This window comes from Engraulis encrasicolus, chromosome 12 (genome assembly GCF_034702125.1).
Source record: "Engraulis encrasicolus isolate BLACKSEA-1 chromosome 12, IST_EnEncr_1.0, whole genome shotgun sequence".
In the NCBI taxonomy this organism is placed as follows: domain Eukaryota; kingdom Metazoa; phylum Chordata; class Actinopteri; order Clupeiformes; family Engraulidae; genus Engraulis; species Engraulis encrasicolus.
Window position 1 is genome coordinate 27062992 of NC_085868.1, and position 26874 is coordinate 27089865.

The 26874-nt window shown below is 41.7% G+C and overlaps 1 protein-coding gene across 1 annotated transcript in view; it reads left to right on the plus strand.

Annotated features, from left to right (window-relative positions):
* Positions 1–795: 795 nt before the first annotated feature.
* Positions 796–26874, plus strand: part of LOC134459509 (high affinity choline transporter 1-like) — a 37392-nt gene continuing 11313 nt past the window's right edge. The window contains exon 1 of the mRNA XM_063211873.1: positions 796–885. Within this exon, the coding sequence (XP_063067943.1) occupies positions 796–885 (90 nt within the window). The remainder of the gene's footprint in view (positions 886–26874) is intronic.

The window sequence follows — 26874 nt, forward strand, 5'->3', positions numbered from 1 at the left end:
GGATCCGATGCATCTCTAGTTTTCTCACACAAAAAAAACGTTTTTTTTTTCCCCCCTGGATTTGGCAGGATTTTTTTTCTCCTGCCATCTTCTTAACTGAAAGGTGCGCGTGATTTGTCAAGATGTGTCGAGCACACGCTTTACATGAGGGCAGGGGAGACAGTATAAGTATATAATAGCTGACTTTATTTTGTAGTATTGATGTAAGGTGCCGTAGTCGAGTTTGGAATAAGGCAGTACAGGCCGGCTGACGCCTCCTCCCATAAATGGTATTTCAAATGTCGTAGGAATAGGATGGAGATGTATATACTGTATGTTATGTGGAACTAGATTTTGGTGCACAGTATTTTAATACAGTAAGTCATAAGGCTTATTATCTTCTTGTGCTGTTGCTGTTGTGCTTTCACATAACAAGGCAAAGTGACCATGCTGTTTCTTGCCACTCAAATTAGGATGGAAAGTGAAAAGTGTAAACAGTGATGCCACACAAAGATTCTCCTATAATGTTTTATTATGTATGGTCAGAATTTTGCAATGTTTTTTTTTTTTTTTTTTTTACAAATACCTAGGCCTATGGCAATAATATGACCATATGAATACTAAGAATATGTCTTGTGAGTGCTTGCTGCACAATAAATGTGCATTGCCTCGTTGCCATGTGTATTTTATGTCAATTTTGCACGAAATAGGACACCTGACCTGGTCCACAGATGGTTGCATATGGTGCAATATTCACACAAACCACGAAGGGTGATCTTCCGAATGTCCATATTAAGGTCGGAGTGGAGTCAAACAATGCTGGAAAATATTACTAACAGATCCACTGGCCATCTGCCCCTTGACACCTCCAGTATCATGCCAAGTGATCTGGCTGACTTGAAGAAAGTATGTGTACTTGGTTGCACAGGGATGCACGAGTAACTTAAGGCACACAGAAAGCATGTACTGGGCCTAATGAAACGGGCCTACTAACCCCCCTCCCCACTTGGGTGTATCACACACACCAACTTTGGAAAATCGTGTTCTTCTTTGGCTGCAATCACACTGAATGTGGATCTTACAATATGTTACAGATTTTTACTATTGTTTGTTAATGAAAGTGAGGGTATTCCGGGCTGATAATGAGCACAAGGGGGAATGCAGACTTTCCACCTGTCTGCCCTGAGTGGCTTCAGAAGAAAAATGCTGAGCCCAAGACGAAAACTCCACTAGACGTCACAGGCGGATTCCCAGAGGTCCACTAAGTTACCACTATTTACAACGTTCACATATTCAACAGACTATTTCAGTAACAAGCACAAGGCTGCGGATTATAGGCAGAAAACTGTGTTCAGTGTCATTGCAGCCTTTTGCAGTAGGCCCAGGGCTGTACGTTAAGCTTTTTCACTAGGAGCACAGGTGCTCCTAAATGAAAAAAAATAGGAGCACGGATAAAAATTTAGGAGCACAGATACAAATTTAGGAGCACTCTAAAAATGTCGCGACACTTTTGTTATTGGGGTGGGGGGGTGGGGGGGTTTATGTAAAATACTGTGCTTATTGTGCTCATTGCTTGTTTCTTCATCTTCATGCACAATGGCCTAGGCCAGTGTTTCCCAACCTATGGGTCGGGACCCACCTTATGGGTCGCCAAAGAGGTTTGATTTTAAATATATATAGCCCATGTTGAATAAAAGACAAAGCATTTAACTAAGTGCTACATTAAACATTTATTATATATTTGACCAAAGATGAATTGAGGAATAAAATAACTAAAATTAGTTTTCGCAGGAAACAGAGGGCATCTTGTGACTCCGTCTCGTGCGGGCGCTCGCGTGGTTGGGTCACCAAAGCTTACAATAGTAAAAACATGGGTCCCTTAAGAAAATGTTTGGGAGCCACTGGCCTAGGCTATATGTCAGTGTTTTTTTTCCAACACTGGGGTATGGGGTCACCTGGAATTCCAATGGGCTCCCCTGAAATGTCTAGGTGTGAAATAAAAAAACACCAATAAATATCACTAATTAACAATCCATAGCTATTGTAGTCTTATACTGTCAGAAATATCCACTTTTTTATAGCCAGCAAGTTTGCTCAGTCATGGTTTTGGTTGTGAAAAAAATGTGGTCCCCAAAAGTTCAGGATAAAATGGTCCCAGTGCAAAAAGTGTTGGGAACCACTGCTATATGCCCTAAATCGAGCGTTAGCGTTAGTTCTGGCAGACCACGTAGTCAACGCTCCCTTTTGCCTATTGGCTGACGCCGACCTAACCCCTACAGCAGTCCTCTAATCAGCTGCGCTTTAGTTAATCAGCTGCTGCTCGCAATTGGATGCTGGCTTTTGGCGCGCTTTATTTAAACTACCGAATTTGTTTTCCTGTCATTGCTTTTTGCTGCTTGTTTTGCTGCGTGCATAGCTTCTTTTGGTGCTTGCTTGCGTTGTGTTTAAACTAAATATCAGATGTTTTTCTTTCTTATCAACAATAGGGTTTCGTCTTCTGGTAGGCTGTGCGCTTTTCTTCATTTCATAGGCTTCATCTCTTTTGCCTTATCTCTCGATGTGAGCTCACTGGTCATATAGCCTACATTTTACGCACTTTCTCGTGTCGTGCCCCCGAATTTCTGGCGTTCAATCCAAGCTTCATGGATAGTTTATTTTGCTGGCTGTGAGTTCCCCATGGGAGCTGCCTTCGCTGATTTCCATATTGCATTTCCACTGCTTTTTGCGCGTTTGGAAGTAATGTGCTGTTTGGACGATATGCACTGTACCCGCGCTGCGTCAGCAGAGATTAATACTCTGATGGCTTGTCTTAAATTAACTAGGTTTCTTTGTCTCAAGATCGGAGCTGGTCGCTAACTGTTGCACATAGCTTTTAATAATGGTGGTTTTCTTTAGTTAGGTGGACCCTTTTGTCCACTCTCTCTCACGTCAAACCATAGCTTGCTGCCCAACGCCTGTTTTGAGTGCTAGTCGGGTGTTTTTCTCCAGTTGCTTACTAGATATGGTTTCATTACACTCAACCGAGGCTGATTATTTCGGTTGGCTGCCCATTACATTTGCCCTGTGCAGGAGCTATACCGGTATTAGGGCTTGTTGTGAGGTGGCAAATCATGTAGGAATACTCCCCGGATAAACGCATCCAAATGCATTCACGTGAGTCGTGGTAAATCGAGTCGTCTTTTGTTCTTTCGCGGGCTATAAATAAATCTTGCATGTCGATACGGCGCATAATCTGACGAGATGCGTTTTTTCCTTATGCTCCGAACTGTTAACTAAATTGGCTCCCTTTGAACATAACTATAGTCGACGATGCGATTAGGCTATCCTAGGCTTTGTATTGCTGCATTACTTCACTGTCATCGCCGTTCATCTGATGTGCTGTAACAAGCCGCAGGTGTCTTCAATCATCCTTGGCGCGACGGACGCTGGAACCATGCATTCGGGACTGCTGGTTATTTTTGTAATTGGGAGACTCCAGGTGTCCCGTAGTTGCTCCTTATTTCACTGGTATCGGTGTGTTATTCCTGTTTTCCTGATGTCATTTCAATAGTCAATTTTGTAAGTATTGATTAGGCCCAGTGTTCGGATGGACACCCACTGCGCGTTCGCTTGAGGAGTGGCAACCCTGTCTAATGCAATTTCGTACTACGTCACGAAAATAAATCTATAATATTCGTGATATCTTATAGGAGAGCCCCGTTTTCGTGACAGGGCTGCGTTTCCACAACCCATGTATTTCAAGGTGGCGTTGGCTGGTCCAGCATTTTCCATGGCACTCCTGATGTACTGAATTCGTAAGCGCTAAACCGCTTGATAGTTTTGGGGGGTTTCAGTGGGCTCCATCATAACTGTTGTCTCTGCTGCATTACTGTATAAGTATGCCTACTGTAGGCCTGTCTGGCCAGTTGTGCTAGCTCTGTATCCTAGACTATTAATGTTCTTGTGAACCATTGCTTCATGTTTGCTAGTCTAGGTGCTTGCAGTGTGTACGGTCATAGTCCTGGCTGGACTGTGTAGGTGCTCTGGCTGTGGCCTGGCTTTAGTGTGGTTGCTGCTTCATTCAGTGCTGGTGCCCTGTTTCGTGCTGGTATGTAGTCAGTCCTGTTTTGGCCAGTGTAGTGTAAGTATTTTGTCTGGAGTCCGTCATTACTACTAGCAAGGGGTGCATTGTCTTTGTTACTGGCTGATGTAGGCTGTGCTGGCATGGCTATATTGCTCATCTGTTAAAGCCTGGTTATATGCCTAACTGTGACCTTGCATGGCTGTGTATCTTCCTGCTAGCTCGGTTTGGTTGTGCAATAGTGCGTGTGCTGCCTGTATGGCATTATTAGCGCTTCCCCTCATTCCAGTCACTTTGGTTAAATGGCAACATCTATCTGCATAGTAAAATATCAACTGTAGGCTATTGTTACGTAATGTTGGCGTTCATGTTGGGTCATATTTAGCACGTTTAGGCCTTGTCATGCTTATGGAGCCGTGTTGTGGCCTCGGCTGGGGGAGGCTGCATCAGCGGTCATGTCGGCAGCGTCCTTTATACAATCAGTGTAGATCATGTTGGGCTCAGGATGTTGCCGTGTCTGGATAATTTTGTTGATTCCGTCTTTTTTGCTGCCAACTGCATAGTATACATAGGCCTTGCTAATGCTGTTAGCTTCTGTGGTCTGTTGGCATTGTTCCCCGTGTAGTCATGGTGGCGCTGTTAGCTCATAGTCTGAATTAGCTCTGCTTGCTCGGCAAGTGTACTCTGTAGTGCTGCTCATGTTTTTGTTACTGGTCGCCTGTGTTGCTTCGTAGGACGGTAATTGTGCTGTCTGACTAATGTTCGCCCTGTTAGCATGTTGACTCTGTTGTTCATGGTAGCATTGATTGCCTTGAGTAGTCCACGCGCTGCAATTGCTATTGGCTCATACTCTGTCTAACTTCAGCTTGCTCACATAGTTTAACTGCATCGGGTCCTGCGCCCACCTCCAGTCATATTATCTATGCTGTCAGATCTGCTGGATTGTATTGTGGAGCTACTGTAACTACAGTGGGCTCACTTGGTTTAGTCTATCGGCTGCTTCATTGGTTGGTTTAGTGTCTAGCCAGCGACTGCCCGCTCATATTGTGTCAATGTAGCTTATGCTGACTGTCGCCATCTCCGGTCTCCTTGCTGCTCTCGGATAGGCTTTACCTATAGCAGTATCTGTCCATCATTCTAGCTTGGTTGCCGTCATCGAGGTCTAGCTTTTTGTGTGCTGTCATGTGGTCCTTGTCAGCCTGCTGTTTTTTCGGATCCTAGAGTAGCACCGATCCCGATGATCAGCCCATCTGATACTGGCTGCCTGGCCCATTTACAGCTGCTTCCCGCCTGGCTAGCCAGTTTACTGCTGCTGGCTGCCCGCTTAACCCATTGCTGCTGCTGCCCGCTTAACCCATTGCTGCTGCTGCCCGCTTAACCCATTGCTGCTGCTGCCCGCTTAACCCATTGCTGCTGCTGCTGCCCACTTAACCCATTGCTGCTGCTGCTGCCTGCTTAACCCATTGCTGCTGCTGTCCGCCTAGCCCAATGTTTCTGATGCCCACCAAGCCCATTTGCTGTTTTTTTTTTTTGCCAGCCTAGCCTATCTACTGCCCCTGGTCTGGTGTACGTTACCCTAATGAATCTTGGCCAGTATATTTAACCATCTTCGACACTTTTTTTTTTTTTCTTATGTACATCATATATAGTTCATTCTGTCCGACAGCCAGTCTAGTCTATTATCTTACCCGTGTCTACTCTCAGCTGGTGGCATGGGGCGCTTAACCGCTAGTCTCGTGTGTTTTAGCTGCGGCCAAGCAATACGTAATGCTGGCAGGTAATTACATTTTACGCTACTCATTGGCTGGTGACTTAAAAAAAAAAAAAAGAAAATAAAAAAAAAAAATAAATAAATAAATAAATAAAATAATAAATAAATAAATTAAAAAAATAAATAAAAATAAAATAGCCTAATAATAAAAACATAAATACAATTTAATAATAATAATAATAATAATCTCCCCTTGACTTCTACAGGCCCATGTAACTGCTGCAGGCCTTGCCACCGCCTCTAGGCACGCTTTTTCTGCTTCTTTTTCTATCTGTATTGGCCACAATCTATCTGTATATCTAGCTAGCTAGCTTTTTATTTTGCTGGTGCTGGGCTAGCTTTTTATTTTGCTGCTGCTGGGCTAGCTTTTCATTTTGCTGCTGCTGGGCAAGTAAATACTCTGTGTCTCGGACCATATTCCGGTCTAGCATAGCACTCCTCTTTTAACATCAGGTATTACCGCAGTTCCATAACTAATGTCACGATATTCATTAATCGTTATTCACATTTGGTGGACTAATATTCTGTTTCGGGGGGTTGTAGATGCCCCGTTTCCAACTAATCCAATTGTTTGGGCTGCGTTTTTGGTATGGTCTGTTTGGGGGGTATGTTGCCTTTCCAGTTAAATGGAAGGCACTCCACCTGAGGATGCTGCTGTTCCCCGTCTTGGCTTCCATGGAGCTCATGGAGAAGCCGGGGAGCTTCCTCCGAACAGAGCCATACCGCCAAACACAAATATGCAATCAGAAATAAAGCTTCTGAAATGTATCTCTGTTTCTCGTCTCATTTTTGACTAGAGTGGATCTGACAGAAATCGAGCGTTAGCGTTAGTTCTGGCAGACCACGTAGTCAACGCTCCCTTTTGCCTATTGGCTGACGCCGACCTAACCCCTACAGCAGTCCTCTAATCAGCTGCGCTTTAGTTAATCAGCTGCTGCTCGCAATTGGATGCTGGCTTTTGGCGCGCTTTATTTAAACTACCGAATTTGTTTTCCTGTCATTGCTTTTTGCTGCTTGTTTTGCACCCACCACCTCCCCTGCTCCACCAGACTTATCATTGCCAAACAATGTCATACTGTTGTCATTGTTGCTTGCTCTGTTCTAGGGGGTATGTTGCCTTTCCAGTTAAATGGAAGGCACTCCACCTGAGGATGCTGCTGTTCCCCGTCTTGGCTTCCATGGAGCTCATGGAGAAGCCGGGGAGCTTCCTCCGAACAGAGCCATACCGCCAAACACAAATATGCAATCAGAAATAAAGCTTCTGAAATGTATCTCTGTTTCTCGTCTCATTTTTGACTAGAGTGGATCTGACAGAAATCAAAGTTCCTGTTACTATTACTATTATTATGCCTATTATTATTATTATTATTATTATTATTATCAGGCTATAACTTCGTGATTAAAAGCATGTAAATCACATGCTTACTGAACTAGATTGACTAAATCTTAAACATAGCCTACAACACGTTAATCCAACGGGCTTTATTATAGCCTAGTTTTTGTTTCCTCAAACGCATGGGTTGGAATGGTGTGAAATGAAACTGGGAGCAGCAAAATTATCTCACTGTGTTGGCTGCTCTTTTTGATAGCCTACAGCACCGGTAGCTACTGGACCAACTAGACTTTAAATTTGCGCGCACTGCACACTACTTGTGAATGCTCCTCGAATTATATTTTGACTTGATTACTTTGATTGTGATTGCATTTTTTTGCGAAGTCATTGCGAAGACAGCGGGTTGGGAAACGCCAAAACAGCTCAAACAGCGACGTCTTTTAAACCACATGAGCTAGCAAACCGAGTGGCTATTTCACTATCGGATCCAAGAGGTTTCCTGTTAGCAATGCAAACTCCCGCATTTGAACGTTTTAAACAGCAGTCCATTTCGAAAAGCTGTAAGAAGTGTTGGCACAGAACATCCGACTGCATGCGCGCTTTGTAACTGTTGGCACCAGGGATCTGTGCGAAGCGATTCTGTTTTTTTTTCTGAGCTACGGGAGCAGAGATGGCTCAATCTTAGCCAACACGGAATTCAAGCAACATTGACCGTCTTTTTTGAAGTGCGTTCCCAATGGAGTTTGATGCTGTCTATCAGACAGGCTGTGGAAAAAATGAGCAGCTCTCACAATCATGCACTCGAACTCAGAAGCAAAATGCGAATGAAAGGGTTGAATGCATACTCGTACAGGTGCGCCCGTTTTATTTTTCTTTCTCGCACAGTCAAAATTTTAGGCTCAATATGCGACCAATTGGTCTTAATGTACAGGCCCATTGTTCTTTTGTACTTCCATAACGTCTTTGCAAAATTTTTAGCAAATTTGATCCTTCTTTAAGAATGGCACATTAGGCTTTAAATTTCGAATGGCCGTGAATGGGTTGAATTTAGCTAAATCAGCAGTGGAAAGTGTATTTTGAGGTTGTTTTGATCAAATCTAGTAAGAAGAGTCGTTTTGAGGAATGCTCAAATTACCTTTTCACTTTCCCAGGTTTGAAACCCCTCATGCAAATTTTTTGCAGCCTTCCTTTATATTCTAGGCACCATGTGCTAATCCTTTACCCACGTTCGAACAGCCATCTAAGTTACCCATCCTTCCCTACCCTAGCCATCTACCCATCCTTCAGACACGTTTTGGGTGCTTTATGTCCTGGGGAAGTGGAAAGGCAACTGGAGAATTCTCCCGAAGAACTTGCCGTACAAGTTTGAATCAAAACAACCTCAAAACACACTTTCAACTGATTTAGCAAAAAAAAATCCCTTTCACTGCTAATTAAGCGGGCTTGCGGAGCAAGGACCATGCAGAGCATGGCCCTTGCAGAGCAAGGCCCGATTATAGTAATCTCTAAGTCCTGTTTTATTATTATTATTTATTATTATAGCTTGGTCTTGTGCAGGGGCAGTAAAAATAGAAAATGGATCTCCTCCTAGGCCTTTCGAGATAGAGACACCGTTCAAACACTAAAACGACCGGCTCGGCTTGGAGATCGCGTACAGTTATAGGCTTCTCCGTGTCTCTTGTCGTTTTCCCGTTTTTGGCGATTTTGTTAAAGCCTGGGTCTCCATTGAAAACTATGGTGGAACCTTCATGAACCAAAGTTCCGCCACTCTAGAGATTAGAGTGTAGGAGGCTTTTTCGGTCATAAAACATCAACACTTTCACCTAGAAGTTTAGTTGACGCGTTGTTAGCGAGCTCTATGTGATGTCTCCAAATTGTGAAAGTTTCATCTCCCAACTCCCAATACTTTTTAAATGGCAGGTTTGTAAAAAAAACAGGCCTGGCTCTATTAGTCAGGTTCATTACGTTTGGATCTGAACCTTTCGCTGGATTTTTATGGGGATTTGGAAAACTATACATTTTTGAAAAATATATTGTACAAGCAATCAGAAAAAACATGTTTCCATTTGCACAAATGTCTGCATGGCGGCCATCTTGGATTTTTCAAAATGGCTTCCGAAAAACCATAATTTTGCAATATCTCAGCTTCTGAATGAGCTAAAACATTGATTCAAACTGCTAAACCTACATTTTCAGGGTCACTGAATCTACTGGTGGTAGTTTTAATGTTCTCAGACAGTTTGTTACCATGCTAATTTATTTTAACTGGTGGTTTACTGTATACTATCTACAAGTAGATGCATGTCTGTCAAGCCCACCATACAAAACATCCCAGCTAGAATGTGCAAAACAGTTTACGTGTCCAGCATTGTGCTGTATATATCCAAGCTTGCCTGTGCAAAGCTCATACCAGCTACATTGTGTCCAGTAAACAGGAGCAGTGCCATGTAGTGAATATATTGAATGTCAACAGGCGTTAAATTTTTGCCTTTTGCCTTCCTTCAGCATGCATGTATTTTCTGTATGATGATCCTGGAAACTGACTGCAAGGCACAGTTACAAATCAAGTAATAAATTGGTGTTATTAATATTGTTAATGCACATACTGTCATTAACTGGTGTTGGTGATGGTGGTGGAGTGTAACGGTGCGGGTTCTGTTTGCTGTTTGTTCTGGTTATAATCATGGGTGAAGACCATCGAGGTGAACAAGAGGCATTATCAAGCATTATGAGCTCATTAACTGGAAGCTGTGTGTTCTATGCCAGTCTGACGATGCCAAAAGGTGGCTCTGGTCCAGAATCCAAGATTAGACGCCGATGGACATGTACTGGAAGTAGTTCAAGAGCGGGCCAGTCTGAGTGATGGGGGCTATGTTAAAATCAAAAGACGACTGCAGAACTGCACTAGACAGGCCACACCCTCCCAGTGTTGCAGCACCTTCAGCATTGCTTCTAGGCAGGCCAAGAGAAATGTAAGTATTGTTTCTGATCTCCAAAAAATCGGAAACTCCACTCACTTGGTCAGTCAACCAGTAGCAGACCTAAGGAGGCAGATCAACCATGCCGTTTGGGAAATGCTAATTGTTATGGACTTGGTCAGACCAAGTCTCGAAAAATTACTGAAAAATGACTGACCCAGGCCCCTCAGCATCTGATTCTTCTCCACCATCCACAAGATTTCGTACGAGTCCACTCGATAAGAAACCATGCTTCTTCTACCAAAAGGACGATAGTGTACTGCTTTATCAGGTCAAAATTGCAAATGGCGGTAAAACTCTAAAGGCTGCTGTAAAGTCCCAGAATCCCACCCTGAAAACAAGAATGACCACCAGAATCTCAGCAGATGATGCACATTCAATTGCTGTCCAATATCACAAAGATTGCATTCAGTAGAAAGTGGCTGAAAAAGAGAATCCTCACAGTCTTGCCATAACTGAAGTCTGTCTGTTCTAAATGACCGAAAGAAGTCAAAAGCCCCTACTATCCAGAAGCACGTGAAGAAAACATGGTTCATGCTGCAATGACAACTGATGAATATGATAACATGAAAGCAATTTACAAAGCAGCACAGGTGGCAAGGACGAACATTGCAACCTTCACCAAGACAGGCCAGGGAACAGATGCCATACAAGTATCCAGCAACATCAATGATGTCCCAGCTGAATTGTACAGGGTGTGTCTCTCTTTCGGCCACTTTCTACTGAATGCAAGTTCATGATTCTCCAAGGCTTCTGAATCAAGCATGTTGACATACATTTTTTTAATGATGTCCATGCTTTGTTTTGCGTTTCCACATCAATACGGTTGATCAGCTCAAGCAGACATGTTAACGTCAAGGCTTCTTTGAGAGTTGTATTTCTGTCAGGCCTGGGTCTCGCCGTACATGACACATGTTTTGTCCCACAATCTTTGTGATATCATACATCAATTGCATGTGCATCATATGTTGAGATGCGGGTGTTCAGTCTAGTTTTGAGTGTGAGATTCTGGGACTGTTCCAAAGCAGCCTTTGGAGATTTTCCGGCATTTGCAGTTCTGACCAGATAAAGTAGTTCACCATTGGCCTTTTGGCAGATGGAGCTTTGTTTCTTGACGAGTGGAGTGGAGAATTAGATGTTGAGGGGCCTGGGTCATCCATTTCTGTTCATCCTCTCTTCTTGCCACGCTTCTTGGCTGTGCACCGTCCTGTAGAAATTATGTGCATGTTGGTTGCTTGCATGCTGTATTTGAACCTTGTTGGTTGCACCTGAGTGACAGGAGAGATGCTAGACTGCATTCTGTGTCCCTGGTGTCTCAGCTGTGCAGTTCTGCAGTCGCCTTTGGATTTAACATGGTCCCAATCACTCAGACTGACCTTCTGTTGAACTACTTCTCGTACATGTCCATTAGTGTCTAATCTTGGATTCTGGACCAGAACCACCATCTTGGCATCATCAGACTGGCATAGAATACACAGCTTCCAGTTAATGAGCTCATGGGCTTGACATGTCTCTTGTTCACCTCGATGTGACCTCACCTGTGAACATAACCAGAACAAACAGCAAACAGAACCCTCACTGTTACACTAAAGCACACTCACCAACACCAGTTAATGACATGCTCGTATGTGCATTAATAATATTAATAACACCAATTGATTTGTCACTCTGTCTTGCAGTCAGTTTCCAGTATTATCATACAGAAAATGCATGCATGCTGAAGGGGTTCCCCCAAATGAAAAAAATGAACACCTGTTGACACTCAAAACATTCACTATGTGGCGCTGCTCCTGTATATTGGATACAATGTAGCTGTGAGATTTGCACAGGCAAGCCTGTAAATGTACAGCAAAATGGTGGACATGTAAACTGTACCAGTTTTGCACATTCAAGCTGGGATGTTTTAAATGGTGGGCCATCTACTCATAAATACTATAAATCAATAGTTCAAATAAATTGGTGTGGTAACAAAATGTCTGACAACAATAAAACTAACACCATTAGATTCAGTGACCCTGAAAATGTTGGTTAAGCAGTTAAAATCAATGTTCTAACTTATTCAGAAGCTGAGAAATGACAAAATATAGGTTTTTCGGACGCCATTTTGAAAAATCCAAGATGGCCGCCACCTGTGCAAATGGAAACATTCTTTTTCTGATTGCTTATACTATCTACTTTTCCAAATCCCCATAAAAATCCAGCAAAAATACATAATGAACTTGACTATATGGAGAATCCCATTCTCTCGAAAAGTGCATTTTTCAAGAGATCAGCGCATGTCCCACACGGAGGTCCATTTGTGCCTGAACCCTTTCACCTATAAACTTCATTCAAAGACTGTTAGAGAGATCACAAGCATGACTCCGATCTGTGAAAAGGACACGTGCCAACTCCTTTTAGTTTTTTTACAACGATGTTGTAAAGACAAAAAACTCATTCTCATCCTCTCCCCTGTCTAGAGCTCAATACTAACTGTCTTTCAGTCAATCACAACAGGTGCAGCCAATGAAGTGTTCCATTTCAACTGTCACTGTCTCAAGATTCTATTCTTAACGAGCAGGTGCGAGCAACCATTCTAGAAGTCTATTGTTCAGCTCTGCAATGCAATGTAATATAGTCTTGCTGGACAATGCATGACAATTAGCTGCTTGGCTTAGTGGTAATGCATGCCGCTGCATTAGAGAGATGGAGGTTGAGGGTTCGAATCCCACCCGAAGCCATGTTGATTTTCTAAAATATATCATATGCAGCGTTCCTTGGCCGACTTAAAATGCCATGTATATCATTTAGTATGGATGGCAAATGTGCTGAATTACAGATATTGAGGTTGGGGGTTCGAAACCCAGTCAAAGCCATGTTGATTTTCAAAATTATATCATATGCAGTGTTCCTTGGCCAACTTAAAATGCCATGTATGTCATTAAGTATGCATGGCAAATGTGCTGGATTACAGATATGGAGGTTGGGGGTTCGAATCCCAGTCAAAGCCATGTTGATTTTCAAAATTATATCATATGCAGTGTTCCTTGGCCAACTTAAAATGCCATGTATGTCATTTATTATGCATGGCAAATGTGCTGGATTACAGATATGGAGGTTGGGGGTTCGAATCCCAGTCAAAGCCATGTTGATTTTCAAAATTATATCATATGCAGTGTTCCTTGGCCAACTTAAAATGCCATGTATGTCATTTAGTATGAATGGCAAATGTGCTGAATTAGGGATATGGGGGTTGGAGGTTCGAACCCCAGTCGAAGCCATGTTGATTTTCAAAATGATATCATATGCAGTGTTCCTTAGCCAACTTCAAATATCATCTATTGTATGTCATTTAATATCAATGGCAAAGGGGTTGGATTACAGATATGGAGGTTGTGAGTTCTAATCCCGCTCGAAGCCATGTTGATTTTCAAAATTATATCATACGCAGTGTTCCTTAGCCAACTTAAAATACCATGTATGTCATTTAGTATATCCCCAAAACGCAGAGCTACAACACTTTCAAGATGGCTGAATCCAAGATGGCTGAATTGTTTGGCCCATAACTTCTGACTGGGTGGATGGAGTTTTTCCAAGATTTCTTTTAGCTTTGTTTTCTCAATAGTACTTTGTTTCATCTCTGCCCCAAAAGGCAAGCCCGCTTCCAGCATTTTCTGTGAGAATGCATTTCTAGTTATTATTAAGCGGGCTTGCGGAGCAAGAGCAGAGCTCTTGCAGAGCAAGGCCCGATTATAGTAATCTCTAAGTCCTGTTAATTATTTATTATTGGTTCTCTTGTGCAGGGGCAGCAAAAATAGAAAATGGATATCCTCCTAGGCCTTTCGAGATAGAGACACCGTTCAAACACTAAAACGACCGGCTCGGCTTAGAGATCGCGTATATTAATAGGCTTTTCCGTGTCTCTTGTCGTTTTCCCGTTTTTGGCGATTTTGTGAAAGCCTGGGTCTCCATTGAAAACCATGGTGGAACCTTCATGAACGACAGTTCCGCCACTCTAGAGATTAGAGTGTAGGAGGCTTTTTCGGTCATAAAACATCAACACTTTCACCTAGAAATTTAGTTGACGCGTTGTTAGCGAGCTCTATGGCATGTCTCCAAATTGTGAAAGTTTCATCTCCCAACTCCCAATACTTTTTAAATGGCAGGTTTGTAAAAAAAACAGGCCTGGCTCTATGGAGAATCCCAGTCTTTTGAAAAGTGCCTTTTTCAAGAGATCAGCGCATGTCCCACACGGAGGTCCATTTGTGCCTGAAAATTTTAACCTATAAACTTCATTCAAAGACTGTTAGAGAGATCACAAGCATGACTCCGATCTGTGAAAAGGACACGTGCCAACTCCTTTTAGTTTTTTTACAACGATGTTGTAAAGACAAAAAACTCATTCTCATTTTCTCCCCTGTTAAAGGCTCAATACTAACTGTCTTTCAGTCAATCACAACAGGTGCAGCCAGTGAAGGATTCCATTTCAACTGTCACTGTCTCAAGATTCCATTCTTAACGAGCAGGTGCGAGCAAGCATTCTAGAAGTCCATTGTTCAGCTCTGCAATGCAATGTAATATAGTCTTGCTGGACTATGCATGACAATTAACTGCTTGGCTTAGTGGTAATGCATGACCTGCATTAGATTGGAGGTTGAGGGTTCGAAACCCACAAGAAGCAATGTTGATTTTCTAAATTATATCATATGCAGCGTTCCTTGGCCGACTTAAAATGCCATACATGTATATCATTTAGTATGGATGGCAAATGTGCTGAATTACAGATATTGAGGTTGGGGGTTCGAAACCCTGTCAAAGCCATGTTGATTTTCAAAATTACATCATATGCAGTGTTCCTTGGCCAACTTAAAGTGCCATGTATGTCATTTAGTATGCATGGCAAATGTGCTGGATTACAGATATGGAGGTTGGGGGTTCGAATCCCAGTCAAAGCCATGTTGATTTTCAAAAGTATATCATATGCAGTGTTCCTTGGCCAACTTAAAATGCCATGTATGTCATTTAGTATGAATGGCAAATGTGCTGAATTAGGGATATGGGGGTTGGAGGTTCGAACCCCAGTCGAAGCCATGTTGATTTCCAAAATGATATCATATGCAGTGTTCCTTAGCCAACTTCAAATATCATGTATCGTATGTCATTTAATATCAATGGCAAAGGGGTTGGATTACAGATATGGAGGTTGTGAGTTCTAATCCCGCTCGAAGCCATGTCGATTTTCAAAATTATATCATATGCAGTGTTCCTTAGCCAACTTAAAATACCATGTATGTCATTTAGTATATCCCCAAAACGCAGAGCTACAGCACTTTCAAGATGGCTGAATCCAAGATGGCTGAATTGTTTGGCCCATAACTTCTGACTGGGTGGATGGATTTTTCCCAACATTTCTTTTAGCTTTGTTTTCTCAATAGTACTTTTTTTCATCTCTGCCCCAAAAGGCAAGCCCGCTTCCAGCATTTTCTGTGAGAATGCATTTCTAGTTATAGCTTGGTCTTGTGCAGGGGCAGTAAAAATAGAAAATGGATCTCCTCCTAGGCCTTTCGAGATAGAGACACCGTTCAAACACTAAAACGACCGGCTCGGCTTGGAGATCGCGTACAGTTATAGGCTTCTCCGTGTCTCTTGTCGTTTTCCCGTTTTTGGCGATTTAGTGAAAGCCTGGGTCCCCATTCAAAACCATGGTGGAACCTTCATGAACGACAGTTCCGCCACTCTAGAGATTAGAGTGTAGGAGGCTTTTTCGGTCATAAAACATCAACACTTTCACCTAGAAGTTTAGTTGACGCGTTGTTAGCGAGCTCTATGGGATGTCTCCAAATTGTCAAAGTTTCATCTCCCAACTCCCAATACTTTTTAAATGGCAGGTTTGTAAAAAAAAACAGGCCTGGCTCTATGGAGAATCCCAGTCTTTCGAAAAGTGCATTTTTCAAGAGATCAGCGCATGTCCCACACGGAGGTCCATTTGTGCCTGAACCCTTTCACCTATAAACTTCATTCAAAGACTGTTAGAGAGATCACAAGCATGACTCCGATCTGTGAAAAGGACACGTGCCAACTCCTTTTAGTTTTTTTACAACGATGTTGTAAAGACAAAAAACTCATTCTCATTTTCTCCCCAGTTTAGAGCTCAATACTAACTGTCTTTCAGTCAATCACAACAGGTGCAGCCAGTGAAGGGTTCCATTTCAACTGTCACTGTCTCAAGATTCTATTCTTAACGAGCAGGTGCGAGCAACCATTCTAGAAGTCTATTGTTCAGCTCTGCAATGCAATGTATAGTCTTGCTGGACTATGCATGACAATTAGCTGCTTGGCTTAGTGGTAATGCATGCTGCTGCATTAGAGATATGGAGGTTGAGGGTTCGAATCCCACCCGAAGCCATGTTGATTTTCTAAATTATATCATATGCAGCGTTCCTTGGCCGACTTAAAATGCCATGTATATCATTTAGTATGGATGGCAAATGTGCTGGATTACAGATATGGAGGTTGGGGGTTCGAATCCCAGTCAAAGCCATGTTGATTTTCAAAATTATATCATATGCAGTGTTCCTTGGCCAACTTAAAATGCCATGTATGTCATTTAGTATGCATGGCAAATGTGCTGGATTACAGATATGGAGGTTGGGGGTTCGAATCCCAGTCAAAGCCATGTTGATTTTCAAAATTATATCATATGCAGTGTTCCTTGGCCAACTTAAAATGCCATGTATGTCATTTAGTATGAATGGCAAATGTGCTGAATTAGGGATATGGGGGTTGGAGGTTCGAACCCCAGTCGAAGCCATGTTGATTTTCAAAATGATATCATATGCAGTGTTCCTTAGCCAACTTCAAATATCATCTATTGTATGTCATTTAATATCAATGGCAAAGGGGTTGGATTACAGATATGGAGGTTGTGAGTTCTAATCCCGCTCGAAGCCATGTTGATTTTCAAAATTATATCATATGCAGTGTTCCTTAGCCAACTTAAAATACCATGTATGTCATTTAGTATATCCCCAAAACGCAGAGCTACAACACTTTCAAGATGGCTGAATCCAAGATGGCTGAATTGTTTGGCCCATAACTTCTGACTGGGTGGATGGAGTTTTTCCAAGATTTCTTTTAGCTTTGTTTTCTCAATAGTACTTTGTTTCATCTCTGCCCCAAAAGGCAAGCCCGCTTCCAGCATTTTCTGTGAGAATGCATTTCTAGTTAAAATTGCAAGCATACTGTGCCACAATTTTATATACAGTATATCAAACAAACTTGGAAAGGAAATAATGGTAGGTGAAATGAACAGTACTACAAGAAGAACAGAAGTTTGTAAAGTTAGATTTTTCAACGGGCATTTGATGTACTCTTCTCCCTTATCAGATCATATTGATGTATTCTTCTCCTTTATCCCCCACCTATCATAATGATGTGTTCATATTTACAACTAGGGCTGGGTAAAAAAAATGATTTAATCGATTCTGAATCGATTTCATTTAAAATTCTCTTAATCGATTCACAGGGCACAAAATTGATTTTTTTTTTGTTCTTTTTGTTTTTGTTATTTTTGTTTCATTTAGGTGTATGGAAAATACCCAGAAGGTATTTAAGTAGGCCTAGGCCTACCAATAAAAAAATGAGCAATCGGTTAATACTGTCAAGCCACAGCTCTTTGAAATGTTTATGTAAAAATAGGCAACAGCATGTTTTGGGGTAAAGCCTGGCACCAAGAGGGGAACGGATTGAATCGATTGGATTGAATTGAATCAAAATCGAATTGAATCGTGATTAATCGATTAAAATCCCTAAGAATCGAAATCAAACCAATACAGGAACATGGCTGTGATACCCAGCCCTTTTTAAAACATTCCCTTCCTCCCCCATAGAGACACTGCATACTTCCATCAAAAATGTTCAACTTTCAGAGATTATAGATCCAAAAATTAATAATTCCTGTATTCTTACATGTTTTGCTTCCAGCTCAAAAAGATAGGATTTCAAGGGTTAGGCCCAAGGCAATTACCTATTCTAAAACCGGCTCTGAACCCATCCCTTCTGTAAATTGTGAAACATAGTTATCTACATCAGTGTTTCTCAACAGGGGCTCTACAGCCCCCCAGGGCATCTAGGAGCCCTTGGGGTGTGTTGAGAAGGAGACAGCTGAGAAGGGGGGCGCTCTATTGCAAATGGGGGGCATTGGTGTATTTTATTTTTTAATACTGGGGGGGATTTGGACTGCTTTTGGTGTTCCTGAAGAGATGTAATGATGTAACCGTGTAGTAGAGTCTGCTGCGGGAGAAAAAGGCCATTACCGTTACGGAGCTGACAAAAAACTGCAATTTTGAACGATGCTTCCTTAGGACCCTCTCAATGATTTAACCCTAGGAGCCCAAGTGAAATGTTCAATTTTCATATCAATCAAGTGAATATTACATGTAGCCTACAAGTGCCAGTGACAGCTTGGAAGATCTACCTCTATAAGGCCATTACAAAATAAAATGTAAGACTTATGCTGACTTGTGTTCAGATATGTATATCACAAGTCCTACGTGTACTATGGAGTGATCGGGCCCTTTAAGCTTAGGACATTATGCTTAATCAATATGCAATATACACCATACTTACAGTATATTGACAAATATATTATGTTTTAGAGGAGCAAAATGGTAACATACCTGTTTTCAATTCTACTTCGGGCTTTAACCTAGAAGACATGTTGGCTACTTAACCATTGAATTTATTTATTGCTTGTTATTTTTTATTTGTGGGTGTGGTCCTAAAATATGTCCGACTGCCTTCCCTCTCTACCAAAGTCAAAAAGTCTTTCAAAAACTTTAAACAACAGCATGTGAAAATCCCATTGGCTTTGGAGGGATACAGCTGTCAAGTAGCCTAAAAGTCTATACTGTACTCTACTGTACTGTGGTGTAGTGTACTCTGCTATACTGTACTGTACTGTACTGTACTCTGCTATACTATTACTGTGCTGTACTGTACTGCACTGTACTCTACTGCACCTTACTGTATGCTACTGTACTGTACTGTACTGTACTGTACTTTACTATACTGCACCGTACTGTATGCTGCTGTACTGTACTGCATCGTAGTATATTGTACTGTACTGCACCATACTGTATGCTACTGTTCTATACTCTACTGTACTTTACTATACTGCACCGTACTATATGCTACTGTACTGTTACTGCACCGTACGGTATGTTACTGCACTGTGTACTGTACTGTACTGTACAACTATAGAACTGAAACATGTAAAGCATTCTAAGGTCATGTACAATATAATGCAAAAAAAGTGTAGTGGGAAGGAGTTGTGTGTTACCACTCAAAATCTTGAAGGTTAACAAAAGTCATGAGATAGGATAGTCTACCATAAACCCCCCCAAACAAAATGGCTCAGAGCCATTTTGTTTGGGGGGGTTTATGGTAGACTATCCTATCTCCTAGACTATTTGTGTGCCTTGCATATCAAGAAAATCAGTACCGGTAATTATTTACTTTCATAGTATATACCATATGAGAATTGTTGTTTAATATAGATATTTCTCCTATCAGTAAGGGTGGCAAAGACCTACGGTAGGCTACATGTTGTACATCAGTTGTCAGTTTTAAAGTAGCAATTGAAGTACTCAATGATTACTGAGCTAAACGTAATACAGCTTGTGACACAAGTAGCATACTAGGTGAGGACTTGCTAGCAAATGCTGGGGAAAAAACAATTTACCTTTGCCTACTTACTCAACACCCACTTAGAAAACAGTATGTGTGCCATTCTAATGATGACTGAAATGCACTCACTATATACACAATGCTACTTGTGTGAATTTAGAATTAGGTGATCTTATGGGTTCTTCATACATATGGAGAGGTCCTGTCCTTTACCCTCTCTCATACAAATAAAAAAATATCTGTTATGGAAATAAGAGGATGTAAACCTGCTACCTTGGACATCATCTTGCACTTACACTTCCCCATTCAGATGCTGCTGAGAGAGCATTAGCAGCAGTCTATTCTCACCATAGTTTTAGTGTGGGAAATGCTGATTTTAATTCAAACCAAGAATCTTCTCAAATTGTTCACAATGTTACATTTGCTGTCAAGCATGTAGGCACAGACTCACCCATACTTTCACACTATGAACATTTTTGTAGTTTCATCAATCTGGTCAAGCAGGCTACCACTGCCCTTTCATCTCTGCTGAGTTCGGGACTATATTAACATTGTCAGCTAAGTATAATGCCATGTAATAACAATGTAGTCAGGCTTGTTAAGTCAATATTCCATAAGAATCTTTCACTTGGTGATACAAGCACCAAATCAGGTACACAGGTGCTCCAGGGCCTACTCTCCCAGAAAAGGTCGCTATCCAGGTGAAAAAACAAGATGGCGGCCATTTTTCAAGATGGCCGCCTCATTAAAGGTGAAAAAAGCTGTTTTCGTCTTAGAATGCCAAGTAATCAAGATATCTGAGTGATGGAAATATTAAAATGTATGCATTCTGACAAGGACAACTTCATAGTATCATTATTTCATCACAAAATGGCCACCACTTTTCAAAATGGCAGCCCTTACATGACTGAAAATGCACATTTATGACATACAGCTGTCCGATAGCAGGTATTCAATAATGCATACTAACCTTGCCATCACTGTTGGAATACAATGTCGTAAACTTGTTTACATTCTGTATTAGAGTGATGTTATAGCACAACCAGGGCACACTGGTGACATCACTGCTGTGAGACTCAGCATGGGGTTCAGTGTCGGCTTGTGGTACAATAGCTGTAGTCAGGGCTCCAGACTAACTTTTTGCACTGGTTGCACTGGTGCGCCTAAACATTTTTTTTAGGTGCACCAGCACAAAATTTAGGTGCACCGAAATGTTTTCACCACCCCATACACACACGCACCTCAGCTTTAAAAAATAATTATTAAAAATAATAACAATAGCAATAATAATAGCAACAATAATCATTATTATTATTATTATTATTATTATTATTATTATTATTATTATTATTATTATTATTATTCTATTATTTTAAAAGACCTGGAGCCTTTCATGTGCTATAGGTTAGTCTTCCAAATGTGCTCCTTATAAAAGACATGACAGTAGGCTACTGGCTACCTAACTAACACATCTTGGCTACAAGCAGTTTGGCTGGTAGAAAAGACCAAATTAGTAGCCTTTTAGTCAGTATGTGTTTGACTAGTAAGATCAACATACCAGCCTTTTCTGAAATAAGGCTACGCACACGGCACAAGCACAGAGTTACAATATGAAGATGGATGGATGGATGGATAGATAGATAGATTTTTTTAACAAACCCTGCTAAAAATGTAATGATTTTTAAAATCATTAGACACAAATAGCCTAGCCTATGTTTACAGTGGAATCTGAGGTGAATTGGGTTTCGTCTATTTCCCCGTTTTTGAGCGCTCTCCCTCTGCATAATGATTGTGATATCTTAGCAAGCGCTACGAACAGACACGACAGCACTAGTGCGCTCGTTCGCTCACTCTCTCTCTCGTTCTCTCTCTCTCTCCCTCCCTTTATCGCGTGCTGTCTCGAGGTGCATGAACGATGCCTTGCAGACTGATAGGCAGTATGTAGCCTGTCCTAGTCGCTATCAAAAAACTCACAGAAGTTCCGACAGACTAGCGCGTCACCTGTTGTTTGGCCAGCTCTGCACACGACTGAAACGGGCAATTATCCGCGCACCCGTCTGCGTTTTTGTGTGCCAATGTTTAATATCCGCTCAAGCCATTTAGTTTTTCCCCGTGATTGTGACTCTCTCGTGTTTAAAATATCCTCAAGTCATTTTGCTGTTTTTACCGTGATTGTAACTGTCTCGCCCATTGCAAAACTCGCTGGCACATGTGAACTCGGATAGTTGAGCGAAGTTGAACATTCTATTCTGAAATGTCGGGCTGCCTGTGAACGAGGAAGGGGGAGAAAGCTACCGGTAGAGTTGAAGGAATGACCGCATCGACACGCTTTATTGTGTGATGATGGGCCACTTCTGTAGAATGACTATTAATTGTATGTCCATTAAAACGGTTGTTTGGTAATTGATTTTGTTCTACTGATGGCTGGTCGCACCGGTGCGCCTAAAAATATTTTTTAGGCGCACCATTGAAAAAAATGGGCGCATATGCGACCAAATTGGTCGCACTCTGGAGCCCTGGTAGTTGTAGTTTACTAACTCTTTAGTATACTCACTTTAGTTGTTAGTATTTATAGTCTCCCATATACTATCCAATAAGACCCTGTATATAGCTTAATTAGAAATGTAGTTAGTGTAGTTAGAAATTTAGTTAGATAGCCGCACCTGAATTGACAGGATGTGTCCAGCGCGGGAGAGCCGAGCCAAGGGTAACGGGGCTTCAGTTACCCGGATAGTGTACAGATTGCACAGGACTTAAATGACACTGGATGAATGATCGGGCTGGGTGTAGGGAAGAAGTTGCCTGATTTTCATAGACTTCAGATCACGTACCGCAATTCTGGTCTGACCAGGACTATAACGATTAGCGTTTCCATACAGAACGAACTTTGTTTCCATGGCCTGGTTAACCCGCCTCCCTCGGCTTGCTACTGGTTAAGGGCTGTGCTGAAGTTTAAACCAAACATTTCTTAGCCCAATAGAACGTCTCTGCTTAAACCACGTCACTGCCTTGAACACATCTCTACCCAGGACAGCTGTAAATGCACAGTTGATTGGTTCCAGACAAAGTGGGTGGAGATCCCGCTGTAGCGGGAGAGAGCAAGCTCCTGGCCCTACTGTGTGTAGCTGAGCCGAAGGCGTAGCGTCACCAGTAGGGCGGAGCCCGGCTAGGGCAGAAGATGACTTAACCTTGTTGTGTCCCATATCTCAATGTGCTTTGATAATTTGAACGGTTGGGTGGTAAAAGGATAGACCCTCGGCCTTTAACCGTATTACACAAGATGTCTGCTAAAAATCCATTGAGCTGCAGTATGTGTCGGGAACAACACCTCAATCACCCTGACCCTGAGCACGGGGGCCCCGCAAGGTTGTGTGCTCAGCCCCCTGCTGTTCACGCTGCTGACACATGACTGCACAACGACCCACAGCACTAACCATCTGATGAAGTTTGCGTACGATACAACACTAGTGGGCCTCATCACTAAGGGTGACGAGACTCACTACACAGAAGAAGTAGACTTGCTGGCCAGATGGTGCAAGGACAACAACCTCCTGCTGAATGTCAACAAGACCAAGGAGATTGTTGTCAACTTTCAGAGGGGCCAAAAACAACTGCTACCACTGACCATCGACAATGATGTTGTGGAGAGAGTGAGCAGCACAAAATTCCTCGGAGTGCACATCAGCGACGACCTCTCACTGAACTAACTCAAAAGCACACACAAACATGCACACACATGTTGCTGTTGCTTCATGCCTGTTACTTAATGACTGTACTGGAAAACTAGCTACCAACTGTAGTTGTAAATATTGCACATTACAATTACTTACTTTATATGTATTATTATTTCACAATGCTACTATCACCATATCAGAATCGTCACAATAGGACATAACTGAAAATGCACAACAATACCTCTTCTTAATACATGTTCTATGTATGTCTGCTGTTGCCCAGTCTTGCACTTTATATATCTGTAAGGGTATTGTATAGGTACTCTAGGTGTAATGCATGTGTACTGTCTATGTCTAATTGCCTAAGTCCACACCTAAAGTCTATGCCTATGTCTGCATGGGAAAGTAAGAAACGTAATTTCAAGTCTTTGTATGGCCAGTGCATGTAAAGAAATTCTCCAGGATGCAGGATTAGAGATGATGTGGATCGAATTCGGCCATGGTCATTCCATCAGGTGGCTGCCAATTCATGACATGGTGTTGAATCTTGGGCCAGAGAAATCCAAAAGCATGATGTCCTTCCATTCTTTCACTGGCTGTGATGTTGTATCAGCTTTCCATAGCAAAGGCAAGAAAACAGCATGGCAAACATGAGACGTCTGCCCTGAAGTGACTCATGTCTTCAAAAAGCTCAGTTCATACCCAGAAGTAATTGAACATACTGACCTGAACCTTCTTGAGAGGTTTGTCATCAATATGTATGACAAGAACAGCACAACAGACAAGGTTGATGAGGTTAAGACTGGACTTGTTTGCTCGAAAACAAAGATCCTATGATGCCATTCCACCAACAAGTGCATCCCTTGTCCATCATGTTAAACGGTCCGCTGCCAAACTGCCTGTATATGGGGCCGAGCTACTGTGTGCAAAATGCAAATTGAAAGCCCTGCCAACTGGGGGTGGCAAAAAGATGGTGAGGCCTGGAAAGTTCTCTGGTCAAAGCCTCCTACAATTGCGGAGAGTTGCCAGCAACTGACAAAACGTGGATGCAAGACTGACTGCCGAGGAAGATGCAAATGCTATTGCTTTAGCCTCAACTGTACACAATTATGTTCCTGCAAATGTGAGGACTAAAAATAACTCCAACATATGCATCAGAGAGTTTTCCTACCCAAACAACAAACATGTAATCATTATAGGCCTACTTCTGTTTTTGTAATATTTAGAATCATTCAGTGAGTGTTAGTTTATTTACATGTAATTATGAAAATACTATAATTGTCAATATTTTTTTTGAGTGTATCATTGAATTTTCCATGCTCAACATAATATATTTCCATACATAGATATTCAAAATATGATCAGTCAATCAAAATATACATAAAAGCCATTTAAAAGCAGTTCAATTGGCGGCCATCTTGGAAAATGGCCGCCATTTTGTTTTTTCACCTGGATAGCGACCTTTTCTAAAAGGGTAGGGTCTGAAGCACCTCTGAACCAAATTTGATGCTTGTATCACCAAGTGAAAGATTGTTTGAGGTAATTGCTGCACTAAATGTAATGCATTACACAACATGGCATATTGTATATGACATAGTAGAACGTTTTTTTTTCTGAGGACTCCAAGGCTAGAATTACAGCATATACCCTAAAGAAACACCATGCAAAGTTTGGTGCTTTTGTCAGTTCCGTAAAACCCTTATCAGACTCCACTAGTGTGTGCAAAGGTGGGCCTAAACAGAAACAGAGCTAGGAACTGGCAGCCTTCTGTAGCACTGAGGTACAGATTTACGTACCTCGTCACCGTTAATTGACTGATTGACTTAACTAAAGTAATGTAATTTTTTTGTAGTTTCATACACAATAGTGTGGATCTTCTCCATGTATGCCCTTTTGAATTACCAGTCAGAGACAGCCAAAACTTGGATGCAAAATTTGCTGTAATGTAAATTAGTTGACCAGTCAATATCAGTTTATTACTTTGTAAATATTTGTGACCAGATCAAGTTTCTTTGCTAGGCATTGACAGGAAAAGAGATGACGAACCTCCCACTGTCTCTCTACATCATTTTATGGGGTTTTTTGTCCTTTTTTCTGCTTTTATGTCATGTGGGCATCTTGGCCATAACAGTGTCTTTAGATTACCTCAGTGGAAGCGTTGTGTTTTTATCAATTATGAACTGGCTTTGGAACTTGGAACACATTATTATTGGGACTGATTTGGATCGCTTACTGACACTAGGATAATATTTGATTTGATTCATTGCTGAGGTAGGACCTTTGAGGCATTTACTAGATACATGGGTATCTACTCTAGAAAGCACTAGACAGTTCAATTGAATTGCCTTAAAATAGCAGGGGTCTGGGCTCTCAGAGACATAATTACCTCCACCAAGGAGGTAATGTTTTCAGTCGCGTTGGTTTGTCAGTCTCTCTGTTTGTTTGTCAGCAACATAACTGAAAAACTAATCAATGGATTTGAACGATACTTTGTGTAGTTGTTGATAATGACCCAAGGAACAAGTAATTAAATTCTGGTGGTGATCCGGATCACGAACCGGAACCAAGACTTTTTAAAAGATTCTTCACCATTGCTGGCCTATATATCTAGACGCCCCTAGTGACCAGAAATTGAATTGCAGGGACTACAAAAAGAAGGCAGAATTTCTTGTAAATTGGTGTGTAACATTAGCCTGGGCAAATAGACGACTGTTGACTCCGTCAATCAGTCTGGCAAAAGCCATGAGGAATCCGTCTCCGTGGACGATGGGAGATGGTCTGATCTTACTCTATCATTTAAATTAATTGAAGTTCCAAACTCAAATTAAAACCCATATTGTGCTTTATTAGCATGCCTGTTACGTTATAGGGTCGCAAAAGCATACAAATAACAAAACGAAAGTGTGAATATAGTTACCTTAACCAATCACTAACGGAGCTCACGGGTGAGTTCTACGTCACCACTCTCTGTTTGCTGATTGGCGAAACACTGAGAGAACCGAGCTCAAGGCTTTTGCCAGACGATGTGCGGAGCCAAAATCTTTGGGTGGAGTACAGAGGATGGCGTCGCGAGGCTAGTGTAACATAGTCAAATGTTCTATCAAGCAGCTTCCTTGGCGGAGGTTTGCGCTCTCTGAGTGCTTCTAGTTACTATTGTTATTGCAATTGTTTCACAAACACCTGAGGGAGAATGTCCTACTACTTTTCTTTGTTTAAATCACTAAAAGGTCCTGTTAGTCTGTAAAATTTCCCACAACACCTAAATCATAAATGCAGCTCAATTCATCAACAGGTGGTAGTTATTCAGACAGTCTGTGTTTGTGTTTGAACACAAAGTAAGCAATTAGAAATATTATAGTTTACTGCAGTTTAGTTCTAACAGCAATGTACAGGTATTTTTGGCTGTGTGACTC